The 27,944-nt window shown below is 35.7% G+C and overlaps 2 protein-coding genes across 2 annotated transcripts in view; both read left to right on the top strand.

Moving 5' to 3' along the window:
• Positions 1-27,944, top strand: part of FAT1 (FAT atypical cadherin 1) — a 489,274-nt gene that overhangs the window by 151,105 nt on the left and 310,225 nt on the right. The window lies entirely within an intron of this gene.
• MTNR1A (melatonin receptor 1A) lies at positions 1,151-27,838 on the top strand. The gene is made up of 2 exons (XM_081958876.1): positions 1,151-1,556; positions 25,640-27,838. The coding sequence occupies exons 1-2, from the start codon at positions 1,376-1,378 to the stop codon at positions 26,506-26,508; spliced, it is 1,050 nt and encodes a 349-aa protein (XP_081815002.1). The 5' UTR covers positions 1,151-1,375; the 3' UTR covers positions 26,509-27,838.

Here is a 27,944-nt window from a genome sequence, read left to right on the forward strand (position 1 = left end):
GTTTCCAAAGATGGGAAATACTGGTTTATAGCATTATTCGGGTACCAATTCATAATCCCTATAAGCATAATATTAATCTTCTGGCAATATCTCCACTGGAAAAAATCAAGCAGGTCCCTGAGAGATGGGATGGAAAGGGGTCCCAGTTTCAGACAGGACCATCCTGTTGTGTTGTGAGATCATATGAAAAATCTGCATTGCATCTCACAATCAGGAAAGGTCATCTGCATCTTTTGGTAGATTCATAAGAACCGTTGCATAAACATACAGGATCTGATTTTTCAAAGGTAAAGATTAAAACTAAGACATCTGGACTCTTCTTTGCTGTTTTCTTTTCTTCCCCCGAAGCAGAGATCTAATTTGCCCTTCTCTGCTCATTCCTCCTGCAAAGCAAATATTGTACTCAAAGGAAGTTTTTGAGCACTCAATACAGAATCAGTATTTTTTTTTCTTCCCTCCCTTCCTTACCTATTTGACTAAAAATCGATTTAGAAAGCGTACATAAAATTCACATGCATTATAAATAAATAACTCATCATCTTCCTCTTCCGTTCTTCTATTCTCCCCAAAAGCCCTCCCGAAGGCTATTCAGCCGCTACCTCAAGTGGCAAAAGATAGAAAAAAATGGCTGGGTGCTGCCTCTCCAGGACCTACCGACGGCCAATCTCATGAATGAACCCCGGTAGGCTCATGAATGAGCGAGCGAAGAAATGAATGGAGGGAAAGCCTGGGGAGAAAAAAATGAATGGGACCTTTCGCGCTCGCGCGCCCGCGCAGATCCTCCCCGCTTACAATTTCGCCGTGAATGGAGGCTCCTCATTTCCCGCGCAGTCCGCAGGAGGGCACTGTGCCCGCGCTGCCCGCTCGGACGGCAGCTGGAATCCCCTCGCGCCGCACGTGCCTCGGGAAGGGGAGGCCAGACGCCAACGCGGAATGTCACCTGGAGACAACGGTGGCGGCTGCTGAGGCGTTTGTATGTGTGTGTTTGGGGAGAGGCGCTGAGGTGTGGATGCCGGAGGCAAGTGCAGCAGCCGAAGCGTCGGGGCGATGAAGGCGGAACGAGGAGGAGGGGTGGGGGAGATGCTATAAAAATAACTCAAGGAGGCACATGCACAGTACGGCGAAATGTCCCAGTCTGGGTAAAGGGGGCGAGATGGGGCGCACGACGATGGGAGGCGTCCGTCGATAGGAGCAGCGACGGGCCGGCTCTTTTGCAAAGGGACGGGGGAGACGGAGCGATGCCGTTCTCCTCACACCCCGCTCCGCCTCGCGCGCATATAGCGTCCCCCATAAGGAAAGGCAGAGAACCGGGACGAAGTTCTGCTGCCCAACTTCGCGCCGCTGGCATGGGCGTCCGGCGGGCGTGACTCCCAGCATGCCAGTCAATGGGAGCGGGCTGAATGGCTCAGGGCCGCAGGACCAGCTCACCTTGGACAGGCCCCCTTGGGTGGCTTCCACCTTGGCCGTCATCCTGATCTTCACCATCGTGGTGGACCTGCTGGGCAACTTGCTGGTGATCCTGTCCGTCTATAGGAACAAGAAGCTGAGGAACGCTGGTGAGAAACGGGACGCCCAAGGAGGGTGGCAAGAAAGTTGCAAAGCAACCCAGCCGCGCTCTGGGGAAGATTTTTTTCGGGGGGGGGGGGTTGAGGGAGCGGAGAGTCGCTCGGTCCCGGGACAATATTTCCCCGCAAGTCATAAAGGCGTTCCTTCTGGCTGTGAGGCGCCCAATTAATTTTGTCCTCGTCCTCCAAAAAGCGATGGCTTGCCTTGCCTCCCCTAGTGCCCTCCCTCTTTAATCTGGCAGGCACAGCCAGGACCCATCCAGCCGCCGGATTTTTATTCTCGGGACTCTGCCGGGTGGCTGCAAGGCAAGTTCTGTAGCTCAAGCTAGCCTTCCCCGGAAGTTTGGGGTGGCACCCTTTCTACGACCTGCCCATAGGATGAACCCATCTCATGTATCCACTCTTTCCTTCTTTGCGTCTTAAGTACAGTATTTCATAGTTTTTCAAGGTTTGCAGGTTGCCCTCGCTGAGCCCTGTACTATGCAGAGCATTGGCTTCAAACTGGGTGACTAAAAAAAAAAATGTATTTTTTTCTCCACTTCAGATGGGAGGGTAAGCAAGGAACCAGGTTTTAGGTGGTTTATATAAAACTCCACGCTCAGTGGCATTGGTAAGATCTAGTCCCAGTTGGAGTCACGCAGTCCGGCAAGAGAGAGAGAGGCAATACAATTCTCTCTTAGATGAATAAATGGAAAGAGAGGGTCAATTAAGCCATACTCTATAGAGTCTATGTTATTAAGCCAGGGTAAGAAATAATGGTACAAAGTGAATATGTTTGCTACCATGCCTGCTTGGGGTGCAGCCAATGCAATGCTAACCAATTGTTTGTCCTTTCTTCTGTCTATTTAATTCATTGCAAAACTCTCAGGCAGTTAAACAGAGTTTTACTTCTTCCTGTGTGCGTGTATTTAAAAAGGAGAATCTCTTGAGCAAATCTGCCTTCTTCGATGCTTGTTCTAATAGAGGAAGTTGGCTCAATGGGGGCACACGTATTCTAAATCTAGTCACTCCTACCTCTCTAGCCCTTTTAAACTTTCATTAAGAAAAAAAATCTTGCTTGCGGAAGGAACAGAAAACACGTGCAGGGAGCAGAAAACACGTGCAGGGACTTGCGTCAGCAAAGCAGACAAATGTGTTTCCACACCCCCTTCTAGAATTCCAATCTTTAGTTGATGCTCTGAATGAAATGTCTTGCCGGCTTTTGAAGGGCGTCACATGGAATGTTAGTTGTTCTTGACAATCTGGGCAGATAAAAACTGATGGATGACTCTGGGGAAGCACATCTTTTTCCAGAGCACCTGAACATGCTACAGTGTTTTCCAGAATTTGTGGGGGGTTTAGAATAAATCACTTCCTTACCTGCTGCAAAGTAATTATTACATAACCGGCATGCAATCAAAGGATAGGGTCTTCCTTTGAGGTATTTGCTGCTGGTGTTCTTTTCATCAGTCTGGGGAGTTCCGAAAACAAGATTACGGCTGTTATGTATTGGGAGGCCATCTCACTGACTTTAAATTTTGGAACTCTACATTAAATAACAGTTTGGGTTACAAAGTGAACTTCCACTTGCACAATAGAATTCTCCTTGTCTTCTCTTACAGCCCTTTCCCATGCCCCCTACACACATAAACATACACATACACACTTCTGCATGGGATGGAGATATGTATTCTATAGTACTGACAGAGGGACAGACCAAGTGGAAGCCACGTTTTACTTTGATATTGAAAATAAGGAAATAAAAATCCATTCTCCCAGGACAAATGAATATAAGTGCATTATATTCCATACACTATATGAAAACAAGCAAATTAGGTTTTTCAGGGCAGATAGCCCTCAATTAACATTAGCCTGGTCCCATCTGGGACTTACAACTTCTTCCTCACTTCTCCATTAACTTTGTTTCTTGGAAACTGGCAGGGACTCACAAGGAGATGGTGATGATCCCCAAATTTCACTTAATAATGGCAACAGGGCCTGCCATCACTAAGCTACACAGTCATGTGACACTGTGCTTTAAGACTACATTGTTTAGCGACCAAATTTCCAGTCCCAATTACCATTGTTAAGCAAGGACTCCATGTTTAACCATAACAACTTGCAGTAGTAGAACCATACTGTACAATTGCTTGAATGAGGGTTGTGTATTGTTTCCTATGTGAAAATGTTTCTACCTAGGGCAAGTTTGTTTTATTTATTAGGTTTATAATATGACTTTCCTTCAGGAATTCAAGATCGTTATCTGTTGTACTCCAATATTTTACCCACAAAATAGTATTTCCTGAGCGTAATATTGGAACAGCATATTAAATATAGCTTAATAAACAGTATTGTGTACAGAATTCATGAATAATTTAGTTTCTGTATTTACCTGCATTGCTGATCTGAAAAATAAATCACTAGCCTCTTTAAGTGCATCAATTGATAGGCATTCTGAATCCATTAAATCCATCTTTTTCCATATCAAATATAAAACAAAATTGTTTTACAGGAACATTATAGTTCCATGCTTGGTATTTTAAGCTTGAAGAGGAGTGGAGGGTTGGAATATTTATAGTCAGAATCACACTAAATATTTTTGGACTGTGCGAATGTTGTAATGACATGATGTTCCAAAGTGTGTAGGACTAGACAACAGATAATGATTCTATGTTTGTGTAAATTTTGTTCATGGATAGGGGTTATATTTCATTTTTTATGATTATACTCTATTACTGCAGCACACCCAATCATTTTCTTGCATTTTATATCTAGAAATTACATAAATTGCACCATGGATTTTTATCAACCACACTACTGAAATTTGATAGCATGGTCCAAAATAGCTGCAGAGCTTGGGGCAATACAGCAATGAATTAAACTATTCAAGGTAACATAGTTGGGAACAACTAGTGCTTATAATCTTAGAAAGTGACTGTCAGTTGGAGCAGGTAGACTAGATGAAGCAAGTTCTAGTCAACCAAAGAGTAACTTCTTTGAAGTAGAAGAGGCTATTTTCTATAGTCTTCCATAATACGACTCCAAAAACATAAATCTTGTGCATTCTAATTTTGCCACAACGATTTTTAGAGTTTACCATTCTCAAGCATATATACCGAGAATAGGTCTCAGTAATTCAGAACATCACTACTGCAAGCTTGTTTATAGAAAGTCACAATGTGTGAATTTAGTACGGCTAATAATAGAAAATGTTTTACAGCAGTGGCTTTCAGCTTGTGGTCTGTGGACCCTTGGGAGATCACAATGTCATCCCCGGAGGGGGGGTCAGGGAGGAGAAATATTATGATTTAAATCTTGAGTTAAGTCTTGGTGATCTGAGGCCATGGTCATGGCTACGAAAGGTATTTAAAGGGGTCTGTGGTGAAGAAAAGTTGAAAACCACTGCTTTAAAATATCATGAATGAAACCAGCTGAGATCTACAGATCATGAGGAAAATTGTGGCTAGGGCGAGATGGTTAGGCTACAAAGGGTATTTTGCTGGAAACAAGGTTGGTTCTGCTTCTTGAGTTTTCTATGCTTCTGACCATGTTCCCACTGTCACACATATCTGCTTATTGGTCTTCATCCCAAGTATTGCTTTTCTAATTATCTTTTCATTATTGGGGTCAAGGGTGTGCTAACAGAATAATTGTATTCAATGTAAAATGTGGAAGTCTTGGGTTTATAAAGACATTGTCAATGTAATGAGCAGCACAATTCTATGTAAATATGCTAAAAAAAAATCCATTCTTTGCAACTTTTTAAAATATTCCTAAAAATATTTATGTTAAGGATTTTCCACTTAAATCGTAGCTTAAATTTTCCATAACCCTTTTTTGGCAAAACAATGCCAGACTCTTTTATTAAAGCATTTGCAGCTGATAAGCTGTTGAGAGAAGAGATTTGAAATGCAAGCTTGACTCATTTTAAATAATTGTTATTAATTAAACTGTAACATTTAGCTCTAACTGTTACACACTCTGAATTCAGGAGTATTTACGTGTTCATTTACATATCTCATGTAACTGTATAGTTGTGAGAAGACTGTTAAATGAGGCACATCAAAGCAACATGGGGCTGCCCTTAAAGAGCATCCGGAAGCTCCAGTTGGTGCAAAATGCAGTGGCCCACATAGTTTTGTGCAGATCCCAGTGTGCACATGTATTACCTCTCCTGCGGGAGCTGCATTGGTTGCTGATTTGCTTTCAGGTGCAATTCAAGGTGCTGGTTGACACCCTTAAAGCCCTTCATGGGTTAGGACCAGATTATCTGAGGGACCATATCTTGCCAGTCACATCTACCCAACCCATCAGAGCAAGGAGGCAGGGAATGTTGCAGGTCCCATCCCCGAGGGAGATACACCTGGTGGGACCCAAAAGAAGGGCCTTCTCCGAAGGGGCTCTCTCTCTCTGGAACATCATTCCCCCAGAGATTAGAATGGACCCCACTCTAATTCTCTTCCAAAAGGTGCTGAAGATCTGGTTCTGCCAGCGGGCCTGGGAAAACCAGAGAGGGATGGAGCTCATTAAATGGCTTGTGTGATCTGCTGGAGTGGGGAGTGGGAGATGGGGTGATTTTGTTTTATTGTACTTTATTAATTTATTTGATTCTTTTTGTTAGTATTTATTGTTTTAAATATGGTTTTATATTCCGTAAGGCGCCTTGAGACACCATGGGCAAATAGGCAACAATATAAATTCAATAAATAAATAAATAAACATGAATTCTCTATTCTGCTGATACGATATAAATGCAAAAGATACAGGATATCTATGTATGTATGTATGTATGTATGTATGTATGTATGTATGTATGTATCCTGTATCTTTTGCAATTATATCATATCAGTAGAATAGAGAATTCATGTTTGTTTGTTTATTGAATTTACACACACACACACACATATCAAGCATAGCATTAATTGTGCTATGTGTTTTGTGAAAAAGAATTTTCTTTTTAAGTTTCTGATTGCTATTTAAATCATTAAGACAATAAATACATATAATACGTCTCTGTGTGTGTGTGTGTGTGTGTGTGCGGGCGGGCACACACACGCACACACACACACACACACACACACACACTTTTTATTTGTAATGTATTATTTATGAAAAAGCTATAACAATGCAGAATAAGAACATGGAACCTCAGTTATTTGCTGACATTTTCACTATGAAAAACCTCACCACAGGATGGAAATCTGACATAGATCAGAAGAGGAATGAAGATGTGTCTTGAAGAAAATGTAAATCAGTGAAGATCACCCTTGTTTCTCCTCAAGGAAAACAAACTGATTAAGGCCAGTTGAAAGTGATAGGGGAAATCAATCTATATCTCTTCACTCTTTCCACCATGTTACCAAATGGCTGGGGGAAAAAACCAATTTGGATATCTGGATTTCTTTTATTGACTTTTTGGGAAGAAAGAGGAGGAGGGAAGACAGAAAAAATGACTATGCACTGTGTAGATAAGGCCACAAGTCAGTTTCTCTTCACAGCAATCATAATATTTGCAACTAGAGTTGCAGAACTCAAATCAAAGGATAGTGATGTCTCTCAGAGGTCTCCCAAGAATGTTGTTAACAAAATAATATGTTGCAGTTATAAAGAGCTTCATCATAGCACAAGCTTGGATTCAGAAGATGCTCCTATAGAGTAAGAAGGTGATATGACTGGTAGGACTCTTGTTTTATTGAATATACAGGTAGTCTTCGACTTATGACACAATTGAGTCCAAAATTTCTTTGTTGAGTGCAGCAGAATTGGAGACAACTGAACAACGGAAAAAGTAGCATTATAAAACTTTTTTTTGTTAGAATGGTCTTTCTGTCTCATCAAAAATCTCAACTAAACTATGATCTTTGGAAGTATTCCTTATAGTCCTTCATACAATAGTTAACTCTGACTTTAGCATAAAGGACAACTTATGGTTGACATTGCAATAAGCCAATGATGGCCAATGAATGCAAGCTGAGATAACAATTTCTTGAATCATTTTGATTCTCCAGCAAATTATAGTCACTTAAAAAAAACTTATTATATAGACTCCACAATCTGTTGCTGTGTCCCTATTAGATTTTCATACATCTAAACTAGAAATTTCCTGTTGTAAGAACATGATTTGAGATTTGGGCGGCACAGATACCTATGATATGATAAAGTTAAGGTAAATATGGATTTCCAAAATCATTTTATAATGAAGGCTTGGAACAAGTATAAAACAAGATTGATTACCAAATTTCTTCATGATTATCACCCCAATAAGATTTAATCAGTTGACCTACTCAGACCTACTGACTTCTAAAAGGGAACCTAAACTGAAAATGGGAAAAGAATTTAAAATGGAAGTCATACTTGTCCATAGTATGCTGATGAACGTAATGCTTATGTTCATTTAATATAAAGACTTAAATTGTACAAGAAGAATTTTGATTTTACAAATGAGAAAACTGATTTTGAATTAGATTTATGTACTAATGACGAGCATATTATTGCTAAGGTATACCAACTATTATTAAAAATGAATATGGAAGATTAATGTGACAAAGATTTACTAAGATTAAATGGACAAAAAATTGAGTATGATATAATGCTTGATCAATGGAAAAATATGTAGACTAAAGGATTTAAATTTACATTAAATTATAACTTGATAGTTTTACTTATAAATTATAACTTGAAAGACAATTTTATATGATGTGTTGTTGGAACTTAACACCTAAAAATTGTCAAAAAGGTGTAAGAGTGTGTCAAATATATGTTGGAAATGTAATCAATCTGAAGGTATTTTTATCACCATTGGGGATATGTAAGAAAGCTAAGAAATAATAGGGTCAGATATGAACTTTAATTTAGAGAATTATTGGAATAAATGTACAATTAAAACCATAGATTTTTCTTTGAGTAAAATAGGATAAGGTTTTATGGGGAATGGGGTCTTATATATGAGGATGGGGTTTTATATGGGGATGGGGTCTTATATATGATAATAGCAGCAAAACCTCTTTAAGCAGAGAGATGGAAGAAATTACATATTCCCACCATGGAAGAATGGATGATGTGATTAACAGGCAGAAATTGCAACATTTCTGTATTGTTTTGATTAAAGAAAAGATTAGCTTTGTTTCTACCTGGAAACCACATCTGGAATTTTTTTTTGCTTAAAACTGAATTAAATAAAATTTTAATTTTGGAATTTACTATTAGAAAATTTTATAGAAATGCTGTGTATTATTGTTAATCTTAAAATAAAAAGTTACAGTATTCTATATTTGTCTCAATAAAGAAATTTTCCTGTTCTATTTTTTTTTCCTTTTTCTTTTTTGGGCTAATCTTGTGTCTGTATGACTTTCTTTTTCCTATTCTTTTTTAATTTTTCTGTTTTTCTGAATTTGAATCTTGATGAAATTTAATAAAGTTTTTTTTTAAAAAAATGCATTGGACATTCTCTAACATATCTATGCCCTGATTTTGAAGTTACAAGATGATGTCAACTTTTATTATACAGCTTTTCTCTTGATGAAAGGGTTTGGTTAACCAGCCAAATATTTGGTTACAGACTATTATCCTGAGCTCAAATTAACTCTTGCAACTGACCTTTCCTGGACAGCCAATCTTCATTTCTGCAATGACATGGACTTCCTTGCTACGCCTTTACTTGCAAAACAGACACAATGCCTTCAGTAAGCAAGAAAATTACAGGCACTTCACTGCAAGACATCTTTTGCCAAAGGTTACTATTCTGTACAAATTATTTCTGCACATGACATATGATATGGTAATGTCTGGCAAATGTATTTATTTTTCTGAACAGGAAATTGTTGCCTACATAGGGAAATAGACAGTTGTATATTTATCAAAAGTCATGATGATAATAATGGACTAATGCTGCATATGATGTGATCCACATGTGTTTGAATACTGTTTATGATATGGGGTGCCGTACAATAAAACTGTGAGCTGATTATGTCAGGAGGCAAAGAAGTAACTAACAGTAACTGGGTCTTATATGGCTACCTGTGGTTCCTTCTATTTAAGGGGGTGCAGATGTAGTTATTTCAATTATTTTGCCATTCAGGGATGCCATACAGGATTCCATGTGTGCTAATTATGTCCTTATTGCACTTTATTTGGCATTTTCTAATTTGTAGTCAGATATCAAGCTAAGAGTTTGATAATTAGGAAGATTTTGTTAGTTTCACAAAAATTAAATAGTAATTTGGCTAAGTCTATACTTAAGTTTCTGCCAACCTAGCAGTTCGAAAGCACGTAAAAATGCCAGTAGAAAAATAGGAACCACCTTTGGTGGGAAGGTAACAGCGTTCCATGCACCTTTGGCATTTAGTCATGCCGGCCACATAACCATGGAGACATCTTCGGACAGCGCTGGCTCTTCAGCTTTGAAACAGATGAGCACTGCCCCCCAGATTAGGGAACGACTAGCCCATATGTACGAGAGGAACATTTACCTTTATACTCATAGTGGTCAAGCTATATAGTGGTCTAGCAGTATGTTGTGACTGATTTAGGATTTTAGAGATTTTCTTCCAGCACTGATTTCCTGGATTTGCAGAAATAAGAGTTGGATGGGTCCTGTGGTTGGCATGATACATTAGCCTTGCTGGATAACAAAGATAATTTTGCATGTGTTAGAAGCACATCACAGCTATTTTTTGAAATTAAAGCTTGCTGTCTAAATATGGAAAATAATTAGCATTTGAATATGCATATTCTCTTTCCAAAGCTTTTAGGACAGCCCTAAGATCCAGCTTTTCATAATTTTCAATTCATCTAGCCAATACAAAACTATAAAAGTTGAACTACAACCAATCAGGAGTGTAGCATATTTAGTTACTACAATTAGTAACATTCTTATGTCTTCTTTTTTATTTATGAAAAGAAAGTAGTGCATAAAGCAAAGGAATTAACTAATTGCAATCCCATTTTATTTTTTTAGCAAATTAGTCATAGGTATATACAAAACTAACGGCTTTTGATGAAACAGAATGTATTTAAAGGTATTTGGTGAGGTGAATGGTATTGCTTCTTTCCATTGCAATATCCATTCTTCTATTGTCACTTATCGTGACACTGTCAATGTGACCACTGTCTGAGTGTTTGATTCAACTGCCACAACATATTAACACAAACATTGTCATCTTCAATTGATGGAAGCTTGTAAACTCTTTTTTTTTCTATCCAGATTTTTCTCAAATTGTTATGCAACTTTTGATTTATTTTTGCTTTTTTAAACAAATAAACTGATATTCAAGAAAATAATAATTAATTCTTTACCCAACTATAGAAATGGGGGGGATCTTAAATATGGAAGTGTGATTAAATTATTATTCAGAACAGTCTGTTCTACTTCTTCTGCAAATATTTGCTATAAATATAAAACAACATTAATCCCTTCTCCAAATCTCACTTTTTAACTTTCATGACACAACTCATCATTGAAATATAAATATTCACTCACCAATTATTGGTTGTTTTAATTTATTTTCTTATTGTAAGGAGAATATGGATAAGGCAGAATTCAAAGTTAGGAACGGATATTCCCAGGACATCTGTTCTATATGGGAAATATTCCCAAAGTATTACCAAACCCAAACTGATCTTAGCAAAAAAAAAAGAAGATAGTTAATCAAATTCAATAATATTTAAAATGAATGAGTGAGGTGTATATCTCTTTCTCTCTATATATAAAAATAAATAAATAATATGATTGTTATGCAAGTTTACTAAGTAAATAGAAACAACACCATGGATCTTTCATAAACAGAAAGCAATTTTGGAAACATATACTAAACTTTTACTATTATCCGTTTCCCCTTTGTGCAAATTTTCTCTTCTCACACTTAGGGCATAGTTTAGTAGTAGATTTGTGTCAATCTAAATCCTGATTAACTTTAATGTGGACTGCATTTTATTACTTTTCCAAAACTACTCCCAACTTAAGTCCAACTATGATCGGACTTAAGTGTAGAACACAAAATTATCCGCTACAATATCCTACTGGTCAATGACTACTTCAGCTTCAACTGCAATAATACAAGAGCACACAACAGATACAAACTCAATGTAACCACTCCAAACTTGATTGCAGAAAATACGACTTCAGCGACAGAGTGGTCAATTCCTGGAATGCACTTCCTGACTCTGTTGTTACATCTTCAAATCCCCAAAACTTTAACCTTAAACTGTCTACTATTGACCTCCCCCCATTCCTAAGAGGTCTGTAAAGGGCGTGCTTAAGCGCACCATCGTGCCTACCGTCCCTGTCCTACTGTCCTCATTTATTCATACCCATTTCATTCATATTCACGTATATTCTTATATCTTGTAAAGATTATCTCGTAAACAATTGACAAATCAAATAAATAAATAAGAATAACTAAACTTCATTTGAAAATTTGTATCAGAAATGATTTAACCATAGTTAAAGTTGAGGAGAAAAAGGAGGAGGACAATAGCCCCTGGAGACGTTAAGGCCAGTCCTTAGTTTGTAAATGATAACTATCAAAGAATAAACATAATATCCGTACCGAAGCTTTGTAAATAATACAAATGGGAACATGAGTCAAAATATAGAGGAGTGCACAAAGGATTTAAACGAAGTGCCTTATGATATATGGGAGCATAACAAAGTGTTGCTCTTTGAATCATTAAAACAGCCAGATTTTTTCCAAGGCTCAGGTGGATACCTTGAAAGCTATTCCCAGTTGTCTCTGGATGTCTTGTGAAGATTACCTTTTAACTGTTTTGTACAGCCCTCAAGTGAATCCTACAATAAGCAGGATAAACAGTCATTGATGGATAGCATTTTAGATTTTCAGTGTGATGTGTCCTTTTTAAATACTTTCATATCTGTGTGCTTCAAACATCACTACACCATCTCCAGTGTAAATATGAGCTGCAACTTATGATTCTGCTGATTGTAGCGCTTGGCTTTAAGTTAATTCTAATCAGTCATTTAAAGACCTAGTAAGGAAATTGAGGTCTATATTTGGAATTACAGACGGTTCCAGCTAACTGGCATTTGGAAAACGGATTTTTTTCTGAAGCAAATATGAAATTTTGAACAGCAGTTTAATTAATTAATGAAGGACCCTTTTTTACAGAAATATTTGTTGAGAAACAAAAGGCCAGATGCTAGATTTTAATCTACTTCAGAAAATCAAATTGTCATTTTTACCTTCATTGTTTTTGGTGCCCTATTTTTGAACTGAAGTAGATTTTTAATTTTTTATTGCTTCCATGTCATAAAAAATACATTGATTGCTGCCTTGAATTTTGAAGTAAAAAAGTCCTTGTCATTATTGCAGATGTCTTTTGGAGCAAAAATGGAGGAGACATCTGAACCATCAGAAGGACATTTTCACTTTTAGAAGACCCGCTACTTATATGCAAACTCAGGATGTCATGAGAAGAGAGTGAACATTTGTATTTCAGAATTGCCTTACATCAGGTAGCGTGAAGGGTAAGCAAATTGCATATATGGAGGGGTTGGGAGTTAGCCATCTTAGACTGCAATTCCTACATCTGTTTACAAGGAAGTAAGTCCCCTTGTACTTAGGGGGACTCACTTTTCTGTAGATGTCTATAGAATTGCATTTTAAATTTTCCTGCAGGCGGAGAATAAAAAAAACTTTCAAAAATGTTTTTGCTATTCTTTGTGAAATTTATATCAGGATCGTTTTTTTGATTTACTAATCAAATTTATCTGGCTGACCATCTCACTGAAAGTGTCTCTAGAATGTTGTACAACAATTACAAAACTTGCTAATGCTATTTCCTGACATTTATATGAAAATAGGTTATGTTATTTTTATGAAACCTTTCCAACCTACAGGGCCTTCTGTATTTTTTGAGACTTTCATTTCAGGTGTTCTTGGTCACGTTGCCCTGATGACTGGGAATTTTGAAAGTGGTAGAACTGCCGTGTCTGAAAACTATTGAATTAGCAAACGGTTTTCCATCAATTTCTGAATTTGAGATTGGAGAGCTGGATGAAATAGGATATTTATTTCTATTATTGAGCCCTTTCTTTCCAACTCTCTTTTCCAGTCACCCACAAATAATAATGCAAGAATCTAAGAATGATCACAATAATCATGAATTACGCATTTTTGAAATAACCTGCCAAACTAATACTTTAAATGTCTGTATATTTCTCTTAAAGTTTTTTAAGCCATTTCAACTTTAGGAAAAAGCAAATACTGATGCACATGTATTTTGGTTTGAAGTCCATATATCGTCACTATTAAAATATTTTTCATGCTACTTTTGCACCTTTTTGTAGGGAAAGTTTGACAAAACTACAGTGGTGCTGTAAATCGCTTTTTGAGAAATTTCTTTGTAAGCAGAAGAATTTTATGCTATCAATTTTTAGCAAATTTTCTCATATATAATTTTAAGCAAAACACTAAATGAACCTGTTTCCTCTGTTTTCCACTGTTGGTGGAAGAATGATGTTTGTCTTGACATTTTTATTATTATTTTGGTTATTTAATAACTAGGAAATTTATATCCTTAAGAATGAGTCTTCATTTAATTTTAGTCCATATTTTCTCTTTTTTTATTTGGGAGGGGGCAGTTTATGTTCCATGGCTATAATATTTTGTAATGAGCTGTTGATATTTATTACTAATATACAGAAACGTGTGGTTCAGTTCCTTCTTTATCACAAAAGTTCCAGCTAACTCAACCCCAGCTTCCCATCTGTAAAATCTGTGTTTCCACACTATGTCAATTAATGCACTGCAATCTCTATCTTTTTCTCCTGGTAAAGCAGGAGAATAAATGGGATTTACTGAAAATGTATAGGCGGTACGTTGGGATGATATTGTATGTATGTATGTATGTATGTATGTATGTATACATCAACAATGTATTCCTAGTTAACATACAAGAAAATAAGGTATGAGCAGTAATATACAGTAATAAACCAATAATAACCATGACCTCAAGCTACAGAATTCTCCAAAGTTTTCATGAGGACTTCATCTTTAACTAATTTTTGGAAAGCCATGGGGGGTGTCTAAAACTGGAAGAAGAAGAAGAAGAAGAAGAAGAAGAAGAAGAAGAAGAAGAAGAAGAAGAAGAAGAAGAAGAAGAAGAAGAAGAAGGCAGAAGAATATTCCATAAAACAGAAGACCATTACAGAAAAGCACTGTTCCAACTCCTTCATCTCCCCCAAATGGCAAACCATTAATAACATTTCACCAAAACAAATCTCTTGGAAGCTATTGCATATCCTCCAATACAAGTCTTATGTGAGTATAGTGATTCTTACCAACCAATAAATGTGTTATATATTAGCACTACCTGCAGTTTCCAAGTAATCTTCAAAGGCACTTCATAGTTCAGCACTTCATTGTCACGTTGCAAGCTCTGGCCACAGCTAGCACACCAGGCAAGCTGTACAAAACCTTTTGCTCATGGCCTCCATTTGTATATTTTGAAGTCTCATGAGTCCAAATCATGAATCTTTTCCTTCAGGGGCAATACCATTCCTTCCAGAAATGAAAGTGGAACTGATAGGACTGTTTCTGAACATTTCACAAACGTTTAAGCTCAGCTTGCTTTGTCACATCTGCAACTCAACCTTTGTCAGCAATCAAATCAAAATGTCCACATTGTCTATGGCTAGCTCAAATACGGCTGTCAGATATGATATGTGAGGATCAACTGCCAGCTGGTGACCGACAGTGGAATTGAAACTCTGCCTTATTTATGTCCCCATGACACAGATAAAAATAGGCAGAAATTTCATTACCCAATCACAAATGCCAGCTAGACTTTTTTTTTTAACCATACGCTGTTGACATAATCTCTTATCTATTGGGTGTCCTGATACTTTTCCAGCCGCCCCTAATTTCTCACAACTGGAAAAAGAACAGTTTCCTATTGATCCTACAAATGAGGAACAGGAAGCCAGAATTGCAGATGCCATTATGTTAGTCATAAAACTGTTAAAGAAGTTCCAGTTTAGGACATTGCAATTCAGTGGCAAAGCCACTTGTTTAGGGGTGTAGGGTTTTTTTTTAATAGCCTTTTTCCAACCCAACAAAAATGGAGGCTTAATGATTCATCAGCCATTACATAGTCTCCATTTCAAATAAAACTTGAAAGTGTGGCCTTCAGATAAAAATAAGATTATTTATTTGCCTGAAATAGAGCTTTATTGAAAGAGTGTGTTGCTATAGTATGTATTTTTGGTCCTTTGAATGAGGAATGAAAAACTTTTCCACCCTTTAAATTTTATTTTCATTCTGTCACTCCTTCACCTTACAATTAAATGCATCAAAAGATAAAATTCTACTTTAATTTTGAAGGGAGTTATAGTACTTTTATGTAGGGTTTTTTGCCATTTGAGAAATAAAATCCACATTATTCACTATCTGGCTTCTTATCAATTGTGATTAGTTGACAGTAAGTCAAATCGCCACACTCATTTCCATTTCTGCCCTCATGAGGCAATTGCTTTTCAGTGTAAAGCAGCATGCTTCATATACAAATATTGTAAAGGGGGAGTAGAAAGAAAGAAAAAAAATTACAGAATTACTGCTTTAAGTTACTTGGTAAATTTCCTCAAATGATTTCTCCATCAGGTGGCTTCAAAGTATGAGTCTTTATGAAATGTCAGTAGATCAGTCCTTTCCTTTTTAATAAGAATTATATTTAAAATTTAAGAGATGAGTAGTAAAGGGATTAGAAAAGTAAACATTTTTTATTACAAATTTGGTTTTTTTTTTCAAAAATTTTTATTGGTTTTTACACATATATGGGGAAAGGTATAGGGATATACAAAAAATTTTGCTCCCACACTAGTGATAGAAACCCATCCAACACTCACAATCTTAAAAACAAAAGATAAAAGATAAGCAGAAAACAAGGTCTTATTCTATATTGTCAACCATGTGTTCATTCATTTTCCTTTGTCACTTTCTAGAATATCACCAATTGCTATTTATTTCAAATGCTTTTATTTTTGTGATCTGAGCCTTTTCGATATTGCTCCTTCCTCCCTGTCCCCAGAGGAGGCCTAAGCCCCCCCCCATATCTTATCTTGCACCATACTGTCCCTTCCACTACCTTCGCTATGTTCTTCCTCTAGGAGGAAAGGATTCTTTTTAATGAAGGCCTCCGCCTCCTGCACTGTATTAATTCTAATCTTGTTTCCCTCCCAAAAGATCAACATTCCTTCTGGCAATAACCATCTAAACCAAATTCCTTTCTTGTATAATTTCTTTGATAAGGAGGAATACTTCCTCCTTCTCTCTCTCTTGATATCGAAAGGACTGCACTGCTAACATTCTATGAACATTCCATTTGCCCTGGAAATGATGAATCACAACATTAGTTAACTGAAATATCAAATAAATGTTTATTAGCCTATTTTCTTAATCAAGTCAGTAAAAAAAATTAATGTGTGGAATTGTGATGAAGCAATTAAATGTTGGTATTAAATGACTGGTTATGAAAAAAATCTCTTGGTATATAGAAAATCAAAATTAAAGCAAATCATCAATGCCATGCCTTTTACTGTGCATTTTCATCATTTTTTTTATATTGCTTATAAACTGCCTTGAGTAGCTTTCTTCCTTCTTGGAAGTGTAAAATATGAATATCTTTAATAATTGCATCTTTATTTTTAAAAGAAGAAATGAAGAAAAGAAAAAATCATCATGGGATCATCATTCTATGCCACTTATCTAATTGTGGACACTGGCCACAAATACAACAGAAAAATACTAATTCCTATAAAGTAGTTTTGCATTTAAAGCGTGGAATCTCAAAAGAGATGAAATACTGATGGTTATACTGCAGACTACATTTTAACACTGCAATTCTTTTAATATTGCACGGTTGATATCTGTGGACATTCGCAATCAAATTGCAAATGATGAGAGGCATTTCAAATCAGATTTAATTGCTTCTTTATCCATTTCTATTACATTTGGTGCATATGCCCCTCTGAGGATGGTTTACAGTGTTTACAATTAATATGTTTCAATTATTTTATCTGCATTTGGCTTATAAAAGACTAATAGGGTTGAAACTACAGGAAATTCCTTGGGGATGATGTTACACAGGATAGATGATGCCAATGAGAGTCAGGGCACAAAAGAGCCATCACTGGGCCTAGGTCCTAAGCATCTATGCCTTCTATGCACACATGGGCCAGACAGTTTCTGTTGGGAAGAGTCGTCAAATCATATAAGATTTTATTGGTCAAAACTATGTCATACATTTGTTCTGCAAACCTATTAGTAACTAATGAAAAGGAATGAACACTGGTGTTCCATTCATATCCTGTCTGCCACACCTTATTCAACTGCAGTTTCCAAGGTATTTTGGAGGGCAGGCCAATGTATAGCATGTCACAGTAGCAAACCACCTACAAATTCACTGCTTTCCTGGCATTATTTGTTGATCCTAAAGAACTCCCAAGTTGCAAAGCTGGTCAGCTGGATAGGGGTGGAGGAGAACCCCTTCCATAGCTAACACAGGAACTATGTCTAAATCAAGTAACATTTACCTGGGCCTTCCTCACTAATATCCATATACATCTATCCATTATTGTCTCCAGAACAGGGTAAGGATCTTTGACTTGGCAATATACAATTCAGCATCATCGGTTTTCACTGATGATGAATAAGGAATAGCATTCTCCAGTGAGTTCACATATGTTAAAGACTTCATATTTGATGTAATAGGTTTAAACTATTAGTCTGATTCATTCCTACCGTATTGTACTTAAAGTGTACAAAGTTTCCTTTGGCGTCTGAGTAATTGAAATTAAACTGGAAATTCTTTGTACTGTTTGCTTAATTAAGAAATTGTAGAGAACCTAAAAATATATACATTTATACAATATATACTTGTTTTAAGAATTAGTAATAGAAACAAGATTTCTCCGTAGCTTGGTTAAAATGTTGTTAATGTTATTGACTTCAAGGAGTATGTATTTTTTTAAAATTTTCTGCTGTCTCAGAAAATGATAAGTAAATGAGTCAACAGTTTATTAACAATTATTTTCAGCATTCAGTATGTATCCAGTGATTTTCAAATAGATTTTCAAGTTTTAGATTTCTTGTGGCAAATACATACTGGATTCAAAGGACCTTTAAGAGCTCTTCCACTTCTGTAATTCTAAGTATGTGTAGTTAAAGTCAACAGAAGTTAACAAGGATGTTAATCAGCGAAATTTAGAAATACATAATGTTGAACATCATCATGTCCAGATTTATTTTCTGCCTTTTTAGTGCTGAAGCTTGATATAGATTGCTTCATTTATTTCATTTTTATCAGGTAAAAAAAATATTTTTAAAAAATAAGTTTATATATATATATATATTAAAAGAAATAAAAATATGTTGATATTGGAAAACTTTCCTTTTTTGTTTGAATGCCAAAGAATTAACTTCTCTCTAGAGCTTTTCCGCTAAAGGGATGGATTTTTGCATCCAAATCACTATGTGCACAATTAATGTGTACATGGAAGTTTAAAGATGGAAAAAGAAAGGTCAGCTCACATTAACTCTGGGAGAAAGGCAGATGACTGAATAAGCATTTGAGTCATTGATTCCATGTCCATTCTTTCAGTTAAAAACCAGAATTCTCAGACCACAGTAAAAAAAAAAGTTCAATGATCTCTTTTTTTGTCACGTGCATCACTTCCTGATTAACTCTAAAGGGAATAAAAGCTTTACAATTCAAGATGAAGTTACCTTGACAACATCATGTATTTAGTATCTTGCTCAGAATTTCTAGATCTTTTTTCCTAGTAAGACCATATTTAAAGTTCGTCATACATCTTTCTTTTAAATATTTTGTGCTTATTTGTTGTATCAGGAGCAACAGACAATCAGCCTGCTATATTTTGTAGAGCAGTGAATTATTTGTAAATCCTTTAGCAAAATATCAAGATGTTTAACAGAGAGTTGTAATATTAAATGCCAGGAGCAAAATCTGTGACCCAGTTCCAAGGAGGCTGGAAGCATACTATAATGTTTGTGATTTTAATTTTTCAATCTGAAAGTGTAGCTCCCCATTCAAATTGATTAATACATATTCTCATAACAGTTTGTGATATTCTTCAGCTAGATGGTTCTTTTAACTGGCCAGTGTGTTCTGCGGTAGAAATACTGTAATTAATTCATCAAAGTTACTTTTGTTTAAAAAAATAAACTTTCACATTAGGCTATTTTTAATAGTATTTTATTCATATTTATTGCTACCAGCCTGAATGTCTAAATCTGTAATTCTTAGATAGGAAGCAGTTTAACTATATGACTATATGATAGAAGGAACTATGTTGTATACTAGCACATGCAAAATGTTCTAGATATCACAACATTGTGATAAAATTCAATCTTTATTCTGTGTTCTATTATACAACTAGTATTGGTATCCAGTTTTGGGCATCACATTTTAGGAAAGACCTTGACCACCTGGACAATATAAATTGCTTGTGACTTATGTTATTGATTTTAAAATAACCAAATGACTTCCTCAAATAACATCTCCTTCATATGGATTCTATGTGTCCATACCTGACAATCTTTATAGTGATATTGATAAAACTGAACTCTGTAAGAGGAAACACTGAAAAGAGAAGGTTATATAAATTATGATTCTAGGTAATCATTCACCATCCAGGTGAATTACTCCAAATATTAAATCTGAACTTCTTTCATACGATTTTGGTTTTATAACAGTGTTCAATTTTATGTGTTCATAAATATAAAATGTGTGCAAATAAATGGTCCTTGCTGTTCTCTGAGCTTGGTTGTTTTCTTGCAGATGTTTCATTACCCAATGCTATTAATGTGTGGAGGTTACTCTCAGTTTATATTCTAGTGCATGGGTGTCAAACTCGCCACGTCACATTACCATCATGTGATTTATCATGATGTTTTTTTCCTGGGGTAGGCATGGCCTGTGCATGATGCATTCTGCCTGTAGGATGCCAGTTTGACACCCCTGTTCTAGTGGCTTTCCCTGTCAGTGTTGGTGGAAATGATGTTAATCTTGGAATTAATCTATGCTCATCTGGGTATTGATTGCTGATGAGGAGATATGGTCTTTTTGTTCCCTTGTTGATTGTCTCTTTTGCACAGTATGTAGCTATTGTTTATGTTTATGTATCTACTGATGGCTAATTTGTCAGGGTGCCAGATATCTAGAAATTCCTTAGCATTGTCAGGCTTGCCTTGGTCTGGGATGATCAGAGTTTTCTGAAACTATGGTTGAGTCTGCCCATATGTTGTAAGTTTTCATCATGACTAATGACTGCTGCTTTGTGTTCATGGATGCATTCTGCCAGTTTTCTGCCTGTTTGACCTATGTATATTATATATGTTTTCCTTCTGGGGCTGCTGGTCTTTTGATTTACTTAGGATGTTTTGGACAGCCTTAGTTGACTTATGTGCTACACTGATTCCATGTGTCTGTAGTAATCTATTGGTGGTTTGAGTTGGTGTGTGCAAATAATTGTATTCCGATCGTATACTATAGTTTTCATTTGAAAAAGAAAGTTTTTAGCATATAGAGCTATTAGAAAATAAATGTTACTTAACCCAGTGATATTTGTTCTCAGGAAGTGTGTGTGCGTGTGTGTGTGTGTGTGTGTGTGTATTTGCAAATGAAATATTTAAGGCATTTCTAAATTGATTTTAACGAATACATTCTACAGAGCCCATTAAGGTATCAAAATAAAAATCAGGAATCTGTGAATTCGAGTTCTGCCTTAGACATGAAGTGAGCTGGATGTTCTTTCTCTTTACCATCACTTTCTCGCAGCCCTTGGAAGCAGGCAATGGCAAACCATTTCTGAAAATCTTGCCAAAAAATCTTAGTTAATCACCAGGAGTCAACACTGGCTTAAAGGCTCCATCTATCATCTATCTATCATCTAGCTAGCTAGCTGATGACAAACCTGAAATCTATGTACCCTCTGTTTTTTAAAAATTAGTAAAGCTATATTTTTAGATCTGTCTAAAGCATCCAAATGCTTTAGATTTGACTTCATTTCAGAAATGAGAACTTGAGAGGGTTGCCAGGAATTAGTTCTCACTCAAATGAATATGCCTTGGCAAGTAGTAGATACTATAATTTATTGTAATTTATTGTTTGGAAAAAAAGCTGGCAAAAAAAATTAATGTATGAGTCAAAGCTCTTTAATACTTTAAATATGTTACAAATATAAATTAAAATTTAATAAAGCCATAAGAATCCTTCTGAAAAAATCATTCATTGAATTAATGTCAGAGAAAGTACTAGAAATTTCAGAGGAAATTTTCAGAGAGATTGAAGATTAATTTCTCCAATAGAACAGAATTTGTATTCAAATATAGAAGTTTTAAAAGCATTTTTTAAAATATATACAACCAGCTGATAATCCAGCTTTGCCTGGGTATTTATTTATAGGGGTGAAATGCCCAGGCCAAACATAATTTCTAATGTTGGATTTTTCCCCTTACCAGAGGGAACCCTCTTGTGGAGTACATGTGAAGCCATTACTATGGCAGCTCCACTGTGCTGTATAATAGAAGCAATTTTATGGCAGTACAGTAGAAGCCATTTTAAGGCACAACAGGCTGTATCTTAACAAAACATACTCCCAAAGGGTATTAGGGGTGTCTTACCCCCACAGTATTTTTTTCCAGAGATTAAGTCATCTGTGTACCAAGTTTGGTTGAAATTGCTCAAGGCTTTCCAGAGTTATGCTGGAACATACACACACAGCCTATATATATAGATAGATAATGTACTGTCTGTGTATGTGTGTGTGTGTGTGTGTGTGTGTGCGTGTGTCCCTATTTTCTTCTATGACGTCTTCTCCACAGCTGCTCCCTTCTCCTTTCAGCTCTACGCACCAGCACATCAGGGACAACTTCCCTCTGTTCCTCCTCACTGCTCCCTGACTCAGATGCCACCTGGTGGCCAACAGGCCTCTCTAGTTCCTGCTCTGACTCCAAACACCCTCCAGAGTCTTCCTCACTATATATATAGTACTTAACACATGCATCCATAGTCATTATATCTCTAGTATTACACAGTTTAAAATACAATTCAAACAGGAAGCCTTGATTCAACAGTAATACAGAGCCATTTAATTTGTGCACAATCTAAACAAATCTTTTGTACTTCTAGTATAAATGGGTTTTGTGTACTATCATTAAAATCAGATAAAGTGTATCTTTCCTGCATCCGAAATAACCTAGCACTTAGTCACCTCATCTTTTTCAATATACTTCTTGCAGTCTGATCAATGTAATAGGCACTTATAAATGGAAACATAACACTAATTCTGAGAATTACTACAAAGGCAGATATATATTATCCAACAATAAAAGTAGATATTTGAAGGTTATGTTTGCAATTGTAAAATGCTAAATGCTTGCTGAACATTGCAGAAGACTATATTGCCTAATTATTCTCTTCATGTTCCATTTCAGTCTGCTGTATTAAGATAAGAACTTTGATAGAACCATAAGATTCTTATCCCTTCAAGTGTCCAAATTATAACACTGTAAAGACTCTAGCAGTTCCTTAGGTAGTTTTGAGAATGAATCCTTGCCCAACAGTTCACTGAAGGCAAATTGGCATCCACTTTGTTGAATTAAAAAAGGCAAGCATGAACGAAACTAAATTAAACTAAAATGTGGACTGTTTCAAAGAAATGCCTTTGCAAAGACGGCTCAGGAATTTATCAATATGAGCTTTCAGAGTGAGCCACATCATTTTGTACAAGATAGCCAAAAGATATTTTGTGTAATATTTTGTGAAACTGATTTTCTTTCCTGCTGGACATATTTCTTCAAACTTTCATAAAGGTGCAAAATTTCTGCTCCAAACTTAGTCCTTTGTGGACTAAGGAAATGGCAACCATGAACATAATGGAAATATTATTTAAAATAAACATTTAATGTGGCTTAATAGCCATTGCAACATGATTGTGGGTGTACACAGTTCTGTAATACCAGTAGTTTAGTTTCTATGATCTGGTTTATTTGCAGTAACACAAATATCTTACTAATAGTTACAAGATCGTTCTGACTATAACTGAAATCACAAATCAATATAATGCAATCACTTATAATCACAATCACTGACTATAACACAATCACAGATCATAATACCTTAGATTATTATTATTATTATTATTATTTATTCACATTTCTAAACCGCCCCCTCTCCCAAAAAGGGACTCGGGGCGGTGTACAGTCCACAATAAATCACAGATAAAATACAAATATAAATAGGGCTATAAATATATGTATGTATGTATGTGGAGGAGGTTAAAATTAAGAGTCCTGTACAGAAGAATAAATAAATATGAGGCTAAAAGCCCTAAAAACAATTAAAACTAAAACATTACCCTTAAAATAACCAGATGAGAATATACTACCAGGAGTTCATAGATGTAACATTTATAATCATGCCAGGCCAGCTAGTTGGAACAGGTGAGTCTTCAATTTTTGACGGAAGGAGCGGAAGTCCGAGGTGGTTCTAATGTCATACAAAACTATCAACTGACGGTTTTATCACAGGTTCAGCTTGGTCCAAGCACTAAGCATCGCATATGGGAATAGGATTTTTTATTGAGCACAGTTGTAGGGTTCCTGGTTTTTAAATGCCTATCTGGATCAAGTGTTTAATTGACAACGCTTGCTTGTATCTCCTAAATAGAGTCAATTGGCTAAGGCAGTCCACAAACGTGACCGCTGCTACCAGAATTCTCTTAGCTAAGATACTAAAATAGATCAATGTGAAAATTACTAATAATGTAAAATATATGGCCTATTTTTAGATGGACAGATAGGTTGAAGTACACGTGCTTTCTGCTGAAATGAACACTTTGAATCTAAAGCCTTTCACATCCTTTTATATAGCCACATGCACTACTAGAAGTAATTCCCATTGGTCTTTATGAATTACCATTTAATCTGCAAAGGATTTTTTATACATATACTTAATGTAGGTTTATGTATAGAATTTGTATCATAAAGGCAGGCATTTCACATTTGAGGGAGATGTAAGAATTGTGAAAAGAATGTAATATTTCTGAAAATATTTTTATTTTCCTTCAACTTTCATGTGCCTTAAAGACTGCATGTCTGTTCATCCAAATTTAACTAGGTCTAGGATTATTAAAGCAACATGAGAAACTATGGTAATAGTTTTGTAATCCTGAATTTCTATGCATATTATTTTCTTTTCATATTAAGACAGATCAAATAGCTTTCAATACATGTGTCCAAGTAGTTAGAATAGTATAAGTTTTATCCCATTTCCTGCCCATCTTAGCAGGAGTGAATTTTTATCCATTCATTTAGTGAATTTTCAAGAATTAGATTTTGCAATTTACCACAATATAATTTCTTTTTTAAAGAAACTAAAGATTTTTCTATTCATTTTTTTTAAAAGAATAGTTTTGTCTTACATCTCCCACAAATACTTTCTGTGTGATTGCAGACATTTCAGCATCAAACATTGTTATGCTGTTATCCAACTTGATAGTTTTTCATAAACTTGAAGCTTATTTATTTTGAAAAAGTGGAGTCATTTTTAGTGTGTGTGTGTGTGTGTGTGTGTGTGTGTGTGTGAGAGAGAGAGAGAGAGAGAGAGAGAGAGAGAGAGAGAGAGAGAGAGAGAGAGAGAGAGAGAGAGAGAGAGAGAGAAATGCAGATTTGGAAATATTTTTCCAAAACCTTCTACTGAATGAAACAATGCATGTATCTACAGAAATCAATGTTTTTAAGAAATAATAATCTTACATAGTCTTTATAATACTCTCAAATAATTAACTGTGTCTTACTTGCATTAATCACCTAGAGTTTCTACCAGTTCTCTCTCTCTCTCTCTCTCTCTCTCTCTCTCTCTCTCTCTCTCTCTCTCTCTTCCTGTATCAAACATTTTATTATGATCAGAATTATGACTCTTGATGGGTTGAATTCAGAATAAATTTTTCATGAAATGAATGTATACATGCACATAAAATCAAACTTTGATCTTCAATTCAACTTTGTGTTTAAAAAATACTATAAGTTATTTACTAATATATTATGTTTATTTTTCAGGAAATGTTTTTGTGGTCAACTTAGCTATCGCTGATGTAATCGTAGCTATCTACCCATATCCTCTGATCTTGACATCTGTCTTTCATAATGGCTGGAACCTTGGATATATACACTGCCAACTGAGTGGATTTCTTATGGGCCTGAGTGTGATTGGATCTATTTTCAACATTACCGGCATTGCTATTAATCGATATTGCTACATCTGCCACAGCCTCAAGTACAACAAGTTGTACAGTGAAAAGAATTCTGTTTGCTATGTCATTCTAATCTGGACTTTGACTTTTGTTGCCATTGTGCCAAACTTTTTCGTTGGATCCCTTCAGTATGATGCTAGGATTTATTCATGTACTTTCTCTCAATCAGTGAGTTCCACATATACCATAGCAGTGGTCTTTTTTCATTTCTTGCTTCCAATAACTATAGTAACATTTTGTTACCTGAGAATATGGATCCTCGTTATCCAGGTACGGAGAAGAGTTAAACCTGACTACAAACCTAAACTAAAGCCACATGATTTAAGGAACTTTATCACCATGTTTGTAGTCTTTGTACTGTTTGCAATCTGCTGGGCTCCATTGAATTTCATCGGCCTTGCGGTGGCTGTCAGTCCAGAAATGATAATTTCCAAGATTCCAGAGTGGCTGTTTGTTTCCAGCTACTACATGGCGTACTTCAATAGTTGCCTTAATGCTATCATTTATGGACTTCTAAATCAGAACTTCCGTCGAGAATATAAACGAATACTTAGGACAATTTGTACAAGAAAAGTTTTCTTCCAGGACAGTTCTAATGATGCTCCAGAAAGGATAAAAAGCAAGCCCTCACCCTTGCTCACAGAAAACAATTTAGTGAGGGTTGGCTCAGTATGAAGGGAGAGATCTAGTTACTAACAATTACTAAATATTATGTTACATGACACCTAAGTATTAAATCCACGTACTATCCCCGTTCTTCAACTTCTGTTACAATACATGGAAACTTACATGTATATATTGTATACATTTAGATAAAATTATACTGTATGTATAACATTTTGGAACCAAGCTAATAATTACATATTCTATTACAACATTATGTAGGATGTTACACACAGCAGGCATGATTTCAACAAAGATACTTGAAAACCATTGACAATAGTTAAGAAAATATGCCAGTTACACTTGACATTGATTAGGTACTTTCCAGTAATTCAATGACACCTCAAATGTACATTGCACTTCTACACAAGTCTTCTCTAATGTAAGATCACTGAATTCATAAAGGCTTATAGTTGGGTACATGAAGGTATAGAATTGTAGCTTTGGGTTATTAACAGAATTATAAAATGAGTCCCTGTAAATTACTTGTGTAGTTTAGATTAGTGCTCCAAAATGGATTAATACTCATCAGCTCATTACTTTGATTTCCTATGCTTATCACAGCTTCTTCCAACATTCAGCAGCCTTTCCATTGCTTGCTATCCCTAGAAGAGATTCTGTCAGTACACACAGTTTCTCCATGGATGTCTCTGTATGGAGAATTACATGTAGAGGAATTTTTAAAAAATTGAGATTGTGAGATTTAGTTGCTTCTTTGCCTCAGCCAAAAGAACATTATAATTATATTGCTCTAAATCTATTTCTGTCGCCAATAATTTTGGAGGCACATCTTAGGACCAGAAAAGCTTTTGATATGAAGCCTCCTTTGATCTGCCTAAAACAAATTACAAGATCGTTTCCCTTTTTGCTTTTTTTGGACATCAGACCTGGATGAGGTCTTGAAAGGCTGGAAAGTGCAAGGGAAGATCCCCCCCCCTTTATGTTCTGAAGGGGAAGGGTATCCTCAAGCAGGGTATCCTTAACTTAATATTGCAATGATATGTCCCTTTTATTCTGGATAATAAAATATTTTATTAAAATTGTGGAAATAAAATATCGGCACATTAAAAAAAACCCAAGCATTATTCCTTAATTTATATTTTGATAGAATTTTGTTAAAAATTAACAGCACATAATGACTTGGTGTTTTAAGATTAATTCACTTGCATTAATTATAAAGTTACCTGATGCATTTTAAGTTTATTAGTGGTTAACAAACTTTAACTATGGCAGTAATTTTAGTGACTCTTATATACTGATTTATATAATACGATTTTTAGTTATCTGGCTTTTTTTTTTAGAAAAAAAACTTCAAATGTATGGATATAATTAATCAAATGGGATCTTCTAAAATGAGTTCATGATTGATTATAGCTCTTAGTATTTTAAAAATAGAAGATAATCATTTTTTCAAGAAGAAATTCTGTTTTCATAGAATCAATTTTAGT

Source organism: Natrix helvetica, assembly GCF_964273705.1.
Source record: "Natrix helvetica genome assembly, chromosome: 7".
NCBI lineage: Eukaryota > Metazoa > Chordata > Lepidosauria > Squamata > Natricidae > Natrix > Natrix helvetica.

Bases quoted from the DNA above. Each gene is read 5' to 3' on its own strand.
- MTNR1A (XM_081958876.1), top strand. From the start codon at position 1,376: ATGCCAGTCAATGGGAGCGGGCTGAATGGCTCAGGGCCGCAGGACCAG. The intron at 1,557-25,639 runs GTGAGAAACGGG...TTTATTTTTCAG, and splicing joins CAAGAAGCTGAGGAACGCTG to GAAATGTTTTTGTGGTCAAC.